This window comes from Lissotriton helveticus, chromosome 1_1 (genome assembly GCF_964261635.1).
Source record: "Lissotriton helveticus chromosome 1_1, aLisHel1.1, whole genome shotgun sequence".
Taxonomy (NCBI): domain Eukaryota; kingdom Metazoa; phylum Chordata; class Amphibia; order Caudata; family Salamandridae; genus Lissotriton; species Lissotriton helveticus.
Genome location: NC_136057.1, coordinates 861,527,238 through 861,544,541, shown reverse-complemented (window position 1 = coordinate 861,544,541; position 17,304 = coordinate 861,527,238). Strand labels below are relative to the sequence as shown.

General features: G+C 43.5%; 1 protein-coding gene across 10 annotated transcripts in view; it reads left to right on the top strand.

Moving 5' to 3' along the window:
- The window catches only part of RPAP3 (RNA polymerase II associated protein 3), a 286,980-nt gene that overhangs the window by 159,870 nt on the left and 109,806 nt on the right, over window positions 1-17,304 (top strand). For all 10 annotated transcript variants that reach the window (XM_078675415.1, XM_078675461.1, XM_078675426.1 and 7 more), the window contains one exon: window positions 13,355-13,476. In XM_078675415.1, the coding sequence (XP_078531541.1) occupies window positions 13,355-13,476 (122 nt within the window). The remainder of the gene's footprint in view (window positions 1-13,354; window positions 13,477-17,304) is intronic.

The following is a 17,304-nucleotide window of genomic DNA, read 5'->3' as shown; positions in this document are numbered from 1 at the left end:
GAAAGTTCCTGCGGTTCGAGGTGGCGGGCCGACATTATCAGTTCAGAGTCCTACCATTTGGCCTCAAGTCCGCGCCGCGGATCTTCACGAAGTGCCTAGCTCCGGTGGCGGCATATCTGCGTCAGTTGGGTCACCAAGTCTTCCCTTACCTAGACGACTGACTGGTGAAAGCACCCTCAGCCGAGGACGCGGCAGCATCCTCCTGCGCCTGCACCAATCTTTTTCAGAGGCTAGGATTAACCATCAATCTCAAAAAATCCTGCACCACCCCTACGACAAGGATCACCTTCCTAGGGGCTGTCCTGGACACGGAGTGCGTGAAGGCCTTTCCCTCGAAGGAGAGGGCGGACAAGATACTATCTCTGGCCACGGCTGTGGCGACAAAAACATACATCAAAGTGCGCACTTACACATCCCTCATGGGAATGATGTCTTCGTGCATACTCCTTATCCCTCACTGCCGACTCAGGATGCGCCCATTGCAGGAAGCTCTCGCAACCCAATGGACCCAAAGCACTGGCTCTTTCGAGGACATTGTGCAAATCACACCAAAAATGTCCACAAGCCTAGCTTGGTGGAGGAATCGAAAAAATCTGAATGTAGGATTACCGTTTCTCCTTCCGGCGACACCTCTGGTGGTCACCACGGACGCCTCCTTGGAAGGATGGGGCGCCGTTCTACAAGATCTTCGAATCAGCGGCAAGTGGGACCCTCAGGAAAAACTGCTCCACATAAATCTCTTGGAGCTGAGGGCGGTCTATCTTGCTCTACAGGCATTCCTGCCACGCATCCAGAACTCCCCAGTGCTCGTCAAAACATACAACACCACGACGATGCACTACCTCAACAAACAGGGGGGAACGCGTTCGCTCTCTCTATCACGCGAATCGCAGAAAATCTGGAACTGGCTAGTGTTACACGGGATCCAACTCAAGGCGGACTATGTCCCCGGAAAAGACAATACTATCGCAGATGCCCTGAGCAGGCAAAGATCCCTCTCCCACGAGTGGGAGCTGAGCGACAACGCCCTGGAACACGTCTTCTCTCAATGGGGAGTCCCGAACATCGACCTGTTTGCCACCAAAGACAACGCCAAATGTCCGCACTACGCAAGCTGGCATCCCCAACAAGGGTCTCTGGGGAATGCATTCTCCATCGGATGGTCCAGCGCGTTTGCGTACGCCTTTCCTCCGTTTCCAATGATCCCGAGGCTCCTCAGGAAGATGAAGGCGGAGCCATGTACCCTAATCCTGATTGCCCCGTTCTGGCCGAGACAACACTGGTTCTCGGATCTACTTCGACTTTCCATCAGGTCACCGATCCGTTTGAGGCAGCACCCGAACCTCTTAACAATGTCCAACGGTCAGGTGCAACACCCGAACCTCCAATCACTCAAGTTGTCGGCCTGGCTCCTGAGCACAGGGAGTTCAGTGGACTAAATATCCCGCAGGACTGCAGGGATATCTTGTCGAAAGCGAGAGCGGATAGTACAAACAAAGCCTACACTCTCAAGTGGAAACGGTTCTGCATGTGGTGTGTGGATCGGGATCTAAGACCACTCTCAGTCACCCCTGAACAAATACTACCGTACCTGCTGCATTTAGCACAGTCAGGCCTGGCACATGCATCCATAAAGGTTCACCTCGCAGCTATCTCTAGATTCACTAGGACTTTCACAGGACCTTCTCTGTGGTCCAGTAGACTAGTCAAACAATTCCTGAAGGGACTCTACAGATCCTTTCCGAGGCCTCGGAAAGTCCCTCCGACATGGCAACTGAATCTGGTACTCAACCAACTCATGAGAAGTCCATTTGAACCCATTCATCGAGCATCCATCAAACACATCTCCTGGAAAACAGCACTCTTGCTCGCTCTAACATCAGCCAGGAGAGTTAGCGAGCTGCAAGCTTTGTCCATTCAAGAACCATATATGCAATTCAGACAAGACAGGGTAGTGCTGAGACCAAACCCTAAATTCATACCTAAAGTCCCTTCGGACTTTCATCTCAACGAGCCAATTGTCCTCAGGTCCTTCTTTGCAAATCCGTCCACAGCAGCGGAAAGAGCGCTGCATTCTCTGGACCTTCAGAGGTGCCTAAAATTCTACCTGGACAAAACTAAGGCTCTCAGGAAATCTTCACAGCTGTTTGTGGCATACAGCAGACCAAGAGTGGGCCTGCCTCTCACGAAGCAAAGCATCTCCAGGTGGATATCCTCAGCGATTGCATTCTGCCACGACAAGGCCGGACGGCCTTTAACTGAACATGTTACTGCTCACTCCACCAGGGCGATGTCCACGTCCGCAGCACTGTTCGCTGGGGTACCAATCTTGGACATTTGCAGAGCGGCGACTTGGAAGTCACCGCACACTTTCTCCAGACATTACTGCCTGGATATCGAACTTCAGAAGGATGCGGCAGTGGGCCAGGCAGTGCTTCGCCATCTCTTTCAGTGATGTGAGCCTTCCTACATCCCGCCATCCAGGTATGCACGTTCCTTGCTATTGTGATGTTACTGTTATGCTGTCCACATGTTGTATGACGACACATGCATTGTCTACTGTGACTACAGAGCATTTCCATCACGCAGGTGCATATCTGATTGCTAGCTATTCTGATTCAGGCATGTGAATCTATGAAAGACACCCAAATACTGGATAAGAAATGCGTTACTTACCTGTAACAGCAGTTATCCAGTATTGGTGTCTTTCATAGATTCACATGCAACCCTCCCGCCTCCCCTGGAAGGTCTCACATCCCTCTCTAACAATATTACGCCAACCTAGTTGGGTGCGTACGAAAATCTGAGGGACTGGGGCTCCTCCCAGGGAGGTCCTAGAGGGAGGTCGGAGCTGATTGGCTGACTGTAAGAGTTTGGTCCTTTTTACATAAGGACAAGGAAAGGCCACTAAGGGGAGACCCTTGGGCCTATTTTCTCTATGTATGTCTATAGGACATTACTTTTTTATTTACCGGAGGCTCCCGTCTCGACGACGGGGAATGATTCAGGCATGTGAATCTATGAAAGACACCAATACTGGATAACTGCTGTTACAGGTAAGTAACGCATTTCTTCTGCTGGTCGCGGTTGGAGGGGTCCCTGGTTCTGAGTCTGCAGGCGTTGTCGGGGTCAACAAGGAGGGTCCTTGGGCACTGGATTCCAGGTCAGAATCGCCGGTGGACGTCCTCAGGGTCTTTGTCCACTCGGGCACAGGCCGGGCTCGGCAGGTGCAGAGTGGGCTGGATTCGCGGTTCCTGGCTGGCACCAGAGGTGTTGCTATTTGAGAAGAAAAATGAAAAAAATCCACAGAAACCTGTGTTATGGGGAGCACTATTCACTCATTCACAATAACGTGATTTGTTTTTTCTTATTTTGCATACATATTTTCAGTCCAACTTAAACATGATAAATTTGTCAACCTTATGATTCATCAAAAGTTCAAACTTAATGTATCCACAGTCTTATTGATCAGACTGAGAACCTTAACAAACAGGAAAAGTAAATTCTCATCAAATGGTGATCGTATTACCTTTCTTCAAAGTTGTTTTTATTCTTCTTTTTCATCAATAAATGCGACAGTCTGAGTTCTTCAAACAACTCTTCATCATTCAACAAATGAAGACATATCCCAATGCATTTCGGTATGCACCTTCGTCAGGGGAATGCACTATAAGTAACAAAAAATCTATCATGTATATACCAAAGAGGATACACTATTTACAATCACAAGTCCATCAGTTTCATTATTTAGTGAATCGAACAGCAACCAGAAGATCTCCTAGTGTAATACGCACATCTTATGTGTGATTAAAAATCATGCTCACAAAAGTTCACCTGACACCTTATAAACCAAACCGAAAACATGGTGAACAGCCCAGTGCTAACATCACCTCCTACTGACTACATGCAAAAAATAACCTTCTCTCAACATAAAAACCATGTGAGTCACCAAATATTCTGAAATACTAGAGGTGCCATATCTAGGCACTCTTACCTTCACTTAAAACAATAAAGCAATAAAGTCAGCAAAGGTCAAAGTCCGTGCTTTTCTTTTTCTAAAAAACAATAGCGAGACTCTTAATACACTAACTCCATTGTTTCATGACTAGCTTATACATTGCAGATAGAGACGGTACTTACTCGGTCTTCCAGACCCCAATTGTAAATCCTTGTGGCGCTATTATAATAGAGTCGTACCCTTAATCTGTAACACATTAAAGGAAAAGCTCCTTAGTATTTAGATAATTTGTGTTGCAATATATCGTTATTCCTAATCTATATAGCGTCACCTTACCTCTATCTTTTTAATCAGACGCTCCGCGTTACTCTGGGGTTCTCTCGTTCTATGGCTCTCTCGCTAGATCGAGCCATGTTCAAGACGCCAGTATATGGCGTCTGACGTCATGCTGCTAGGGGAATCGAAAACGGACTACAGGCTTACGCGTACTCATCCAAAATGGCAATTATTTGTTTACTACTCGGGAAAGTACGAGTTGAAAGTTACCTGATCCCATTCCATATTACTGTTTGAGAAGAGCCACTGCTCGTGGGAGTCCCAGTCTCTAAGAGGACCGAAGTTGTGCTTCACCTCGCATCTCCCACCTGAGGGGTGAAGTTGGCACAGGCTGGCACACCTCCTTTCCTCACGTAGGGTTTCCCGCCAGTGTTCCCGCCAGAGTGGGGGTCAGAACCGGTGGGGGGCAGTTTCTGAGTACAGCAAGTGGTCTGGTAAGCTCACAAAGGCGGTATGCCTTTGAAGCTTCCCCCTGCCCATCCTGGGGAAGGAGACCTAGCACCTCGCGCAGGATGTGCATGTGCATCCTGGGTGGAGAGCGGGGGGCTCTCCACCCAGGGGTCCAGCAACATGTCTGCTGTGTGACAGCCTAGGCAGCCTATCAGACAAGACGTGGGTTGTAGGTTAGGTTTCAGGGGGCATCTCTAAGATGCCCTCTGTAGTGCATTTTACATTAAATTTCACACTAATAAATATAATAATAATATCCACATGTGTAAAGCGCATAATCACCCGTTAGGGTCTCTAGGCGCTGGGGGCCGTCGGGAAGATTAAGCAAGCTATTGCCCAGAGTCACATGGTGCTGGGCTAATCTGCCGCCGGGGATCGAACCGTGATCCCCAGATTCCGGAGTCAGTCGCCCTGGCCGCAGCGCCACACTGGCATCAGTGTAGGTTTAATGTGCTGAGAAGTTTGATATTAAACTTGTCAGTCTTCAGTGTAGCCATAATGGTCCTGTGGAGTTCGTAATGACAACCTCCCAGCACCATATATTTTTATTGTTTTAATGGCATCACTGCACATACAGTGCCCAGGAATGGCCCTGGGTACTGTAGGGGCACAGGGCCCATGCACCTGTGCCCACACCACTGGCATAGGGCACCCAGCTAGAGAGGTGACTGATGTATGCCAGGGCAGAGGGTTTGTGGGCATGACGCACAGGGATGTGTGTCATGTCAACTCTTTATTTAGTTCTGTACCAGGACACTCAGTCTGCAAAGGCAGTATGTGGGTGTCAGGGTGCAGGGCCCCTAAGGGTGCCACAATAAGTGCTGCAGCCCTTAGGGGTCTTCTCTGGTCACAATGCCCTGAGTACCTAGGGTACCATTTACCAGGGGCTGACATGTGGCCAAAGATGCCAATTGGGTTTCAGCTTCAATACAGTTTTAGGGAAGGAACACGGGCCCTGGGAACCTGATTGGCAGGAGCCCAGGTCACACTCAGTCAAAGCACATCAGCAATTCAGCAAAAAGTGGGGGCATACCATGCGAGAAAGATGGCACTTTCTCACAGATGGGGCCTGAGGTGACGTGTGCAAACACGCCCTGTGGCGGGTTTTAAGATGGGGAATAATACCCCTTCATTTCTGAGGGCCCCTGGGGGCCAAATAGTCCACCAGGTGCTTCCAGTAAGGGCCACTGCGCTGTGTTTCAGAGAGGTGGCCCATGCCGTGACCCTTTTTACACCTCTAAGCAACGCAGCTCTGTGGTGCATACTGGAGGTACCTAGTGGGCTACTTGGACCCTATGGACACTCAGGATTCAAGGGGACTTAATCTCCCAAATTTAAATGGACACAGTTCGCAATTACACAGTGGTTAAGGAAGGGGATGGGGCCTGAGGTGAAGTGTGCAATCATGCCCTGTGGCACGTTTTAAGATGGAGAAATAATTTGCCTTCAATCCTGAGGGCCCCTGGTGGCCAACTAGTCCACCAGGTGCTTTCAGTAAGCGCCACTGCGCTGCGTTGCAGAGAGGTGGTCCAGGCCGTGACACTTTTTACACCTTTTTACACTTCTCTGCAACACAGCTCTGTGGCGCTAACTGGAGATACCTGGTGGGCTAGTTGGGCCCAAGGGACACTCAGGATTCAAGGGGACTTTATCCCCCAAATTAAAATGACCACGGGGCATGTTTGCACACGTCAGCTCAGCCCCCCACCTCCCTTCACCATTGGGCAAATGCGCCCTGTGGTGCGTTTTATGAAGTCGTTTTAATCCCCCTGCCCTATTATGTACTAGGGGCTTACAGAGGAGGTCATTCTAATCACAGGGGTACCCCAACGCATAGTCTTCCCTAGTGTATGTAGGTGTTTAACTGTATTCTAAGTGTCTTTTAGCATAGCACTGGCTCAAGGACTTGTTAGTCAGAGTCAGTTACCACCAGAACCCATCTGAAAAAATTGCAAAAACTGCACCAAACACTTATAAATTCATCCTGGTACTCTCCTTGCAGTACTCTAATCATTCAGTCAGTACCCAAGTACTCATCCAGTGACCCAGGCTTTAGCACATGCACTGTTTCAAACCCCTATCCACTATGCATGCAGTCTTCTAACCACCTACACACTTGTCTTTCACACTTTCAATTCTCCAGTCAGTATACAAACACTCCAGCAAACACCCTGTCACCCACCTGCACTGCTCCAGTGACCCATTCAGCGCCATTTACTAATCTATTCACTGTGCCAAAACCCAACCACTTATAAATTCAGCCAGGTACTCTGCTTGCAGTACTCTAATCATTCAGTCAGTACCCAAGTACTCATCCAGTGACCCAGGCCTTAGCACATGCACTGCTTCAAACCCCTATCCTCAATGCATGCAGTCTTCTAACCACCTACACACTTGTCTTTCATACTTTCAATTCTCCAGTCAGTACCATACACTTCCAGCAAACACCCTGTCACTCCCCTGGCACTCCTGTAGTGACCCATTCAGCACCATGTACTAATCCATTCACTGCACCAAAACCCAACCACTTATAAATTCACCCAGGCACTCTCCTTACAGTACTCTAATCATTTAGTCAGTACCCAAGTACTCATGCAGTGAGCCAGGCCTTAGCACATGGACTGCTTCAAACGCCTATCCACTGTGCATGCAGTCCTTTAACCACCTATACACTTCTTTTCTTTCTTTTGAGAGTTTTATTTAGCGCTGGCTAGACCCGGAGGTATCAGAGCGCTTTACATAAGGTTCCACAGAAATTACAAAATTACATCAGTTACACGTTACATCAGTTACTAGAAAAACATTTCAAGAGAATAGAAGACTAAATAAATGGAGCTTAGAAGGGTATGGGGGTGGGGTAAAGGGGTTGGAGGTAGATAGGATGGAGAGATGAAGAAGAGTCTGCCCAAAGTCTGGCTGGGTAGGTGACGGCCGAGGGGGAAGTCCACAGCCCATCTCCTCTTTAGCTATTGGATAGCTCCACCGGGCATTAGCCAAACAGCTAGGTCTCAACGGCAAAAACAATTAAAGAGCAAAGATGATGGATAAATGGAGCGTGTAGGAGAAAGGGGGTGGAGTAAAGAAGGTAGGAGGGAGAATACAATGGAGAGACGAAGTAAGTTCTGTCCAAAGACTAGCTGCGTAGGTGACGGCTGAATGGGTACTCCACAGCCCATCTCCTCTTTAGCTCTCAAGTAGCTCCACCGGGTATCTGTCAAAAAACCAGGTCTCCATGGTCAGAAGTAGGTTCAAAGATTCCTTATCCTGATGGGTAGGCCGGATGGGACATGTGTTCGAGGACTGGCCGATGTCCGTTTTTCCTAAGAGTAGTAGCACGACGTGGTAAGGACCACTGTGGCTGGGCACCTCCTATCTCTGGGATCCCCTCTTTGTGCTGCGGGGAAAGGACGGGCCCGTAGAGAGTTGTCCCTGATATGTGCCCAGGTCCTTCCAAGCCCCTGAAATGGTAGGTTTCCTCGAGATGACTCATAGCGGCCATCTTAGGGTCAGGCATGTGCTGGGTGTTTCCATGTCTCACAGTGCCTGGGCCATCTGTTCCTCGTCTTAAACCCTGTCAAGGCGCCTCAATGACCCTCTCCAGTCTCCCCCCATGCTGCAGGAGGGCCACCTGCTTGATCTCTCGATAGGGGGGTCCCGGCCGCCATTTTGAAGTCAGGCCGGCCGAGACAGGAGCTTTCCCCCCCTCCCGGTGGTCGTTTTCCTTGCCCCCTTTCACTTGGTAAAACTAATGAATCATAAGAAAATAAAAAGATACCTGAGGGTATTCTGGAGTATATCCTGGAGCAGCTCTCTGCCCTATCGCTGCTGCTCATTTGGTATCTGTCTCTGTTGGGTGCAAGGGAGGACACTGTCACCAGCCCCCACGGGGGCGAAAGGGGCAAAAACTGAGTTTCTTCTCGATGGGGGTGGGGTCGAGGGCACCCCCGCTCTATTACAGCAGGTTAACTGATGGGCTCCGATGAAGCCGAGCATGGTGGGCCTGTCGATGATTGTCCGGACCCCCGCAGGCAGGTGCCGAGCTTGTCTCTGTGAAGGCCTTCCGTCTTTCACACCTTCAATTCCCCAGTCAGTATAAATACACTCCAGCAAACACCCTGTCACTCCCCATGCACTCCTCCAGTGACCCATTCAGCACCATGTACTAATCCATTCACTGCACCAAAACCCAACCACTTATAAATTCATCCAGGCACTCTCCTTGCATTACTCCAATCAATCAGTCAGTATCCAAGTACTCATGCACTGAGCCAGGCCTTAGCACATGGACTGCTTCAAACTCCTATCCACTATGCATGCAGTCCCCTAGCTAACCAACACACGTATAGCTCTGCACTTATACATTTAACAAAAAAACAATATTTCAATTTCAATATTTTAAAAAAATATATATTTCCTTTTATATTAAAAATGTCATTTGAAAAAAATATATGTAAAAATTAACCTTAAGAAACTGTAGAAAATCAGTATTAAAAAAATTCCTATAACTTTTATTACATTTAAAAATTATCATTTAAAAAACCTTCGAAATTCACTGAAAAAATCATAGGTTTCAGACATGTTATAGTTAGGAATTAGCATTTAATAAACCTTAGAAATTCACTGAAAAAAACATAGGTTTCAGGGCTGTTAAAGTTAGATGGACATTTCACTCGTACAAAACCATTGAAATTCCTCCGTTATAGTTAGTTCTGCTAACTATAACTCGCGCGCCCGCAATCCACTGCTGATGATGTTACATATTACATCATTCATGACATGGTCAGTGACATCACTGATGACATCTCAAATGACTTCACTGATGACATCATCCACGTGACAATCCGATACACCTCGTCATACACTAGTATAACCTTTCATCACTCACTGTAAAGTACAGAGTACCATATTTGAATCCATTGACATACCAATACAAGGTTCTAAAAACCCACTCAGTGATTCCTAGGATCTACACACACATCTAATCATTTACCTATAGATTCACTCATACATGCTTTCAATGATCAATAGAACACTATCAAATATACTTATACACCTATATCGACATTACATACCAGCACACATCCTATTCATATATGATATATACAAACATTTCTTTTTCTGAGATATAGTGGATTTATGGTCATGGTAAAAAAGAAATTCTAAATCTCAGTTAGTATTAATATATGATTGGAACTAATATTGATCATATGGGACTTATCAGATATTATACACACCTCATATTATAGGCATTGTTTTCTCAAGATTTCCAGTAATACTCTGTTGGTTTTATCCTCTAAAAAAGTCTTGTTGTATCTTCAGCATACATCTGTAATGGGGCCTCTTTTTTATGAGATGAATTTCTCCCATTCCTCTCTTGAGTTATGGCCCATGCCTCCTGGTGTTTAATCTGGATTTATTCCACTGTGTTCCCAATTTGCGTTTGTCATCCAGGCTACCACCTCTTCTATAATTTATATTGATTTTCTCCAGTATAAACCAATATAAGTCCTTATGTCAATGTCCCTTCTCCGGGAAATGGTCCACAAGTGGGGAATTCAGTTTGGATGTTTCGAAAAGCTGATTTATGTTCCTGTCCCCTAACCCTTAATTCCCTACTAGTTTCCCCTACGTATCCCAACCCGCAAGTGCATCTCAATAGATAAACCACATTTTTGCTTCTGCAATTATTTAGGGTTCTAGTTCTTAAAGTTATTCCATCGTGTTCTGTTTCTTTGGTGACTAAGCACTGCTCACAGATGTTACAATTTCCACATTTGTGGTAACCTCTTGCCATCTCATTTTCTAATGTGGTTTGGATATTGGGTTTGTTCTCCCGGTATGTTTGTACTAAATGATTCTTTAAATTCTTATGCCTAAAAGCAAATAGTGCTCTTTCCAAATGTACATATTCCTCATCATTTAGTATTCTCCATTTTCTGTTAATGACATTTTTCACACCATTACTAATCTCAGAGAACTGACTAACAAATACTATCTTAGTCATTTCCTTCTTCCTCCTATTCCTTGCACTAAACATTCCTTCTCTGTTATGTATCCTTGCCCGTTTGAATGAATGGGAAATACATTTTCTTGGATAACCCCTATCTCGCAATTTATGTTTCAATCTTGCCGCATGTTTATAAAAGTCATCCATAGATGAACAAATACTTTGTAAACGTAAAAACTGTCCAAAAGAAATATTATCTTTCTGGAATTTCGGTGAAAACTTGAGTCGTGAAGGAGTTATTTTTATCTGTTGGTTTTGTGTACAGTTCCATCTTCAATCAAGCCACATTTTCTTTTATGGTGATATCATGAAAATCTACTCTGTCCTTACTTTGGTGTGATTTAAATTTCACATTTGGAATGTCCCAGGTTAAGTCAAGTAAGGAATTCCTCCAATTGTTCATCCCCTCCATCTCATATAAATAAATACCTTCAATACAATGGTGACACCCTATGATGTTTTCATAAAAGGGGGCCATCTCGTTGTGTATATATGGGTTTTTTCGAATTCATCTTTACATATCCAGTCTACGTCCCTCGCCTCTATTAGTAGTACCAAACACTCTCTGTTCAGGGAACACAATCTACTATTTGGGAGTTCTTGATAATGTTCTTCTATTGAAATTTCATTATGCTTGTTTTGTAATCTACAGAGTCAAATATTACTACTCTTCTGCCTTTATCGGCGGGTTTGATAGTTAGACTGAATCCCTCTTGAGAGAATCAATTGTTTCCCTATGTGTTCTTGTTATGATTTAAAATCCTCCTCTAACTCGAATTTTTTAACTGCTATAGTGGGAGTAAAGCTAAAACCATGTTCTAATTCCTCCCTCTCATAAAATTACTTCATGTTCTACTGGACACATTTATGATCAGTGCTTTATTTACTGCCAGTATCTTTGTTTTTTTGTTTTTATATATTCTTGTGGGAGATGGTTCCTCATAAAATGTCTGCCACTGTTTGGGATTGTCTTTGACCTCTTCTGGATTTTTTACCTAAATAAAACCCCATAATCATTATTCATTCCTATGTTTGAATGTCATCTCTATTTGAACGATCTTTCTCACTACTAGAGCCTGAGTTGTCAGAAAAGGTAACATACTTTTTGCCTCTCTGTGTGTAGATTGGTCTGTTATTCATTGATCTGTCCCATCCTTGCTCGTTTCGCTCTTGGTAATAATCCTCTTTAAGGAAGGGATATGTCAGTTCATAATTAAACCTATTAATATCTTTTTTTAAATTGTATTGGGTTTTTTTATTTATGAGAGAGTCCTGATATCCCTTAACATCCAGGTTTATTTCTTCCAGCTTTTACTTTCCGTTTTCCAGTGCTGTGGTTTCTTTAAGATCGGCTCCTAGTTTATTTATAGTTTCTTTTTCTATGACAGTAATCTCTTCTGCTGTTTCTATCATTAAAAGCATCCAGTCCTTGCTGCTTCTATTTGCTATTTGTGTCCGAGTTTAATGGAATTTCCTATTCTCTATAAATAATACAGATTAATTTTTAATCTGTGAATTTATTGGAATAATTCCTGATTTCACATATTATATTAAAAATTGGTGTGTAACTCTGTTCTTGTTACATTTTCTTTTAAATTCACCAATTTTCCACCACTGTTTGATATCACGGTAAGTTTATAGCCATTTTTAATACCAGTATTAATGATTTTGTTATATTGATCCTCTGTAAACTTTAAGAGTCCATCACTATTTGCCCACATTAAATCTTCAACAAACACGTTTAGGAAACATTACTGCCTTGATGTCGAAAACACATTTGAGATGGCTGTAGGTTGAGTGGTATTGTGCAGCCTTTTAATTTGAGATAAGCCCAATTACTGCTTCTTTGTCATGTGTATTTTGCAACTACTGTAGAGGTAATCATTATTCAAACCTTCGAATCTTAGAAAGATCCAGTGTTGTGGAAGAAAATGTTACCTGTAGCTACAGTCTCCCAAATTTGTTATCGTTCATTAGTTCACGTGTGACCCTTCCACTTTCCCAGTAATGAAGCTTTTAAGCGTGTATGTTTTGACTACCTGCAAAATTCCGAACCCCTTTAATTGATTGGCCAGAGATTGAATTACATAATGAGGTGAGTAGACTGCATAAAGTCTGTGACTTTTCAATATTATTTCAGTGGATGTACACTTCTGAATGTATATGGACTTCCAAGGGATCCCACCCTAATGAATATTTAAGCATGTGAATCTATGAAAGATTTCATATTTGGAGAACAGCATCTAAAAGCAGTTACTTCACCAATATATTTCCTACCTCTACAATTCATACCTCTACAATACTTTACTGTCAATAAATTTCCTTCAGCAATCTTGCAGCACAATCTTTCTTTTGTCAGTATTCAATAACTAACAATGAGCTTACTCAGGCTAGCGGCTAGCCATTGAAAACGAATATTTGATCGAATTGATGTATGTAATTAGCAGCAACACAAAGTATATAGTTATTTTTGTGTACAATACATTTGATTGACAGAAATGTATCTTCATAGGTCACATCAGCTGAATGAATTTTCAGTTTTGAATTTTCAAAAGCTATGTTTATATTCTAGATTTTCATACTGGGTCTTATTTGCCTATTAGGTATGAGGAGGCTGAAAAGGACTGCACGCAAGCTATATCCTTGGATGGTTCCTATTCTAAAGCATTTGCCAGGAGGGGCACAGCCAGGACTGCCCTTGGAAAACTGAAGGAAGCACAAGAAGGTGGGAAATATTTTGCCTTTGAATGAAAATGTTGTGTTCAGTTTTTAAATGTGAACTTTGCAGTAACGCAGGCCTTCATGTACATTTAATATAAATGTACAGGCTCCAGTACGACAGCCACATCATTTGAAATTTTGGGATAAGTGTTGATTACCCTGTTATTTTAGCACCACTTCCAATATGGTGTATACTGAATGCTTCTGTCATGCGGATCCCCACTGCTAGTTCTGTAAATCATGATAATCTTATTTTTCTAGGTTTTAGCCTGTGTAAATGATATGGTACCATGTGTTCTTACTTTATGATATTGACTGTATGAATATGTATTATACATAATTCATCTGTTCCTAAGTGAACTGCTCTGACACCCTTTGGGTCTTGTCTGTGTGTTCCAAAATAGCTAATAAATGAGGCTTTAATCTATTCCATGTTTGGAGTATTCAAATTGACTACAATAAAATATACCTGGTATCAACAAGAGAGAAAGGGATATTTTTTAAAGGAACACTCTTGGTCCCCCAATAAATATAATACAAACAACTAAGGAGTGTGCCTTCTATCAAGAAGTGCGAGCATGAAGAATCTTGTTAGATTCTTTTAGAAAGCCCTCACTCACCAACCTAGTTGGTGACATGCTTCATCTGCGGGCCTCACCGGGAAAGGCCGAATGCCCCCCCGGTGTGCTGCGATGCCAGAATTACTGTGGAGCCGGTTTTTGTGGTGACAAGTGAAAGTTCAAATTAAGTGATAAAAAATGTCTAGATTGTGTCCAAAGAAAGAATTGTATTAAATGGCCAATCAGACACACTAAAAACAGAATGTGGGAAGAGAGAGCTGAATAGATTGTTCAGCTATTTCCCATAAAGTGGGGTCAACATGTTTCTGCCCTAGTGGTACAATTTACTGGTCATTCATCAGGACCAAAAACCTGTACCTCGGCGGTATGGGCGTGCTAAGGCCCATCCTAACCAGAGGACGTGAAATGTGAAAAGTGTATAAAAAAATATATATTTTTTTAAAATGCCTATTAGGTGGTTGCTCTTGTTCAGAGAAACCCGATTGCACCTGTAAAGGAATAGGGAACGATAACAAACATATAGCGAAAAGACAACACATTGTGTATATATTGTATATTGTGTACATATCGTTTTAATTTCTGCATGTGAAATGCAGGACATTTTGCCCGGCCTTCTGGGCTCACTTGCTCAATCTACAAAAACTGCTCCCACCAAATAATAGATACCGCTAAATGCCTTAGTAGGCGTGCAGGTGAAATAGCTCTATTATGAAGGTACCTGTCACAAAAATCAAGCTGGCTATAGAAAAATTCATGAAATTAAGTGCATGATACCACTCACCTCAGGAAACAGAAACACCCTGAATGTAAGCACACTCATTTGAGCACAAGAGCATGATGTTTCTGCAACAAACAAACGAGCAAGATAGAGAATAACTATATGTCTTGTCTTTTCACTATCTGTTTGTTATGGTTCACCATTCCTTTACTGGTGCAATCGGGTTTCTCTGAGCAAGAGCAACCACCTAATATTTGCTGATTGCACTTTTTTGACCAATAATCGGTACAGTATTTCAGTTTTGTGGTAACAATGAAAAAGTAACAGATATTGTGTCTTCAGTACTCCATGTTAGTGAGTGTAAAGATCCCCCTTCACATCCCTGTAAAATAAAAGTAACCCAGGTCAGCAGTAAATAAAAGGCACTCTTCCTTCACACCCACTTAGACAGTATCATTGAGGTCTTCCTTGTCCCAACTAGAAGTAGCAAATGAACAGTGAGAGGGATGCATCAGAGACATTTCATGGCACACTTCAGTTATGAGGTCAAAATCATGTGTTTATTGTGTGGATGTGTATTTATCTATATATATATATATCCAATTCATCTTTCTTAACATTAGGAACGTTTGAAACATGCAAATAATATTCCTAAATTAACTACAACTGTAGCTACAACTGTAGCTGATTGGCTCGCTTCCCTAAAAAAATTATCCTCCCTCACATTAACAAGTACACTGCTCAAAGGAGGAAAAGCAAAAGAAACAGGACACTTGTGAGTGTCAGTGCTGCATATGGTGTAGCATGGTGGTTTCAATAGGGTAGAACATACCCTTTGCAGGAACCAATGTATACGATTTTGGACAATATTGAGAGAAATAAAAAAGGAAAATAAGTGGAGCAGCATGATGGCCTTTGCAACCTTGAGACGACCCATGTGTGCAGATCTCTCCCAACCGTGTAATTCAGGTCCACAAGAGATAATAATCAAAAGGAATTTCACCCAAGGAGTTTTTGTGTGTGGAGGGGTGGTCTAAACAGTATACCACAGCCTCCCCATTGGCAATGCACTCTCTCTCACTTTGCTGGTGGGTTCAGACCCATTTCCCACTCCCTCCCCCAAGGTCTTGCACAGTGTTGTGGGTAGGGAGCTCTCTCAAGTCCACAACCTCTTGTTTAATTTGTTTAATATCTCCCTGACCTTTTCCAATGTTCAGGAGGATTGCCCCAGGACATGCATCCTTTCAAGGACCAGCTTTTGGTGTGCTGGTGCTCCCTACAAATTCACTTCACTCATACAAGACCTGAATCAAGAGCTTTGAGGCTCCTCTCTTCATTCCACCATCAACAAACAATCCATTTTTCCTTGCCCAAGTATCGCACTGGGGTGTTCACCTAAGTCCAGAGGCCCATGAACATTCTGCCCCCTATCTTTGCAAAGTATTGAGGTTAGAGTCCCGTAATGCATCAAACTAGGCCAGATCATAGCTATACTGGGCCTATTTCACTCTCTAAGCAAATTAGTTGTGAACAGAACATTAGGCCCTTAAAAACGGCCCCTGTCATCCTTTACCACCACCGTTCGGAGGTAGAGTAGAATGCAAACAAGACCCTAGTGTATCTGTCAGCTGCCTTGGTCCTTGTGGTCTTAGAAAAGGCTGTATGACAAGGCTGGATTTTGTTAGGCTTTAAAGCTGGTTGTAGTGCCTTCTTGCAGACCATTGGTGATGCTCTAACCATCTTGTATGCTGATTCTACTTGATCAGTCAACGGCATTTGACACCTTTAGCAATGAGATTCTCATTCTCATTTTAAAAGACTGCATGGGTATTGAATGAATTATACACCAGTACTTCACATCCTGTTTAAACACTCTCTTCAGATTAAGATTGAGAACTTCTTCCAATCCTGTTCCACCAACACAGGGAGAATCCCAAAGATCAGTATTAGCCCCTGCTTTCCTCAGTATTATTCTTGAACCACTGTGTGACATTATCATATATTCTAGTACTATCAGCAGTATGTGTATGTCACCCTGCTGTTTGAAAGACTGCTGTCCTGAAGATATCGTTTTACTGGCTTCGACTGTTACCAAGATTCCATCCTAGATTACTGTTTATCATCCGAATTTCAATCCAAACAAATCTGAATTCCTAAATTATTTAGCATCAGTCTCCCTCACCCCAGTCCTGGCCAGCCTCAGCCTATATTTTAGAGTGCCCTAACCATGAGTGAAAGCAATTAAATGTGCTTCATCCCCTATATTAGGCTTCAGTTTCAGAAACGCATTTATGGCATGGCTAAAAAGACAGTAATCAATTCAGATCATGACTTCAAAGAATTAGTCCAAGCCCTGGTACTTTCACAGTTACAGTATGGGAATGCCATTCTTTGTGGTTATCAAAAAATCAACATGCTGAACTCAAAGCCATTGTACATTCAGCAGCCCACCTTATCGTGGGTCCGTACGGTTTGACCATGCCATTTCTATGCTTCTCTCTATCAGCTGGCTATCTACTGAGTGTAGCTCTGT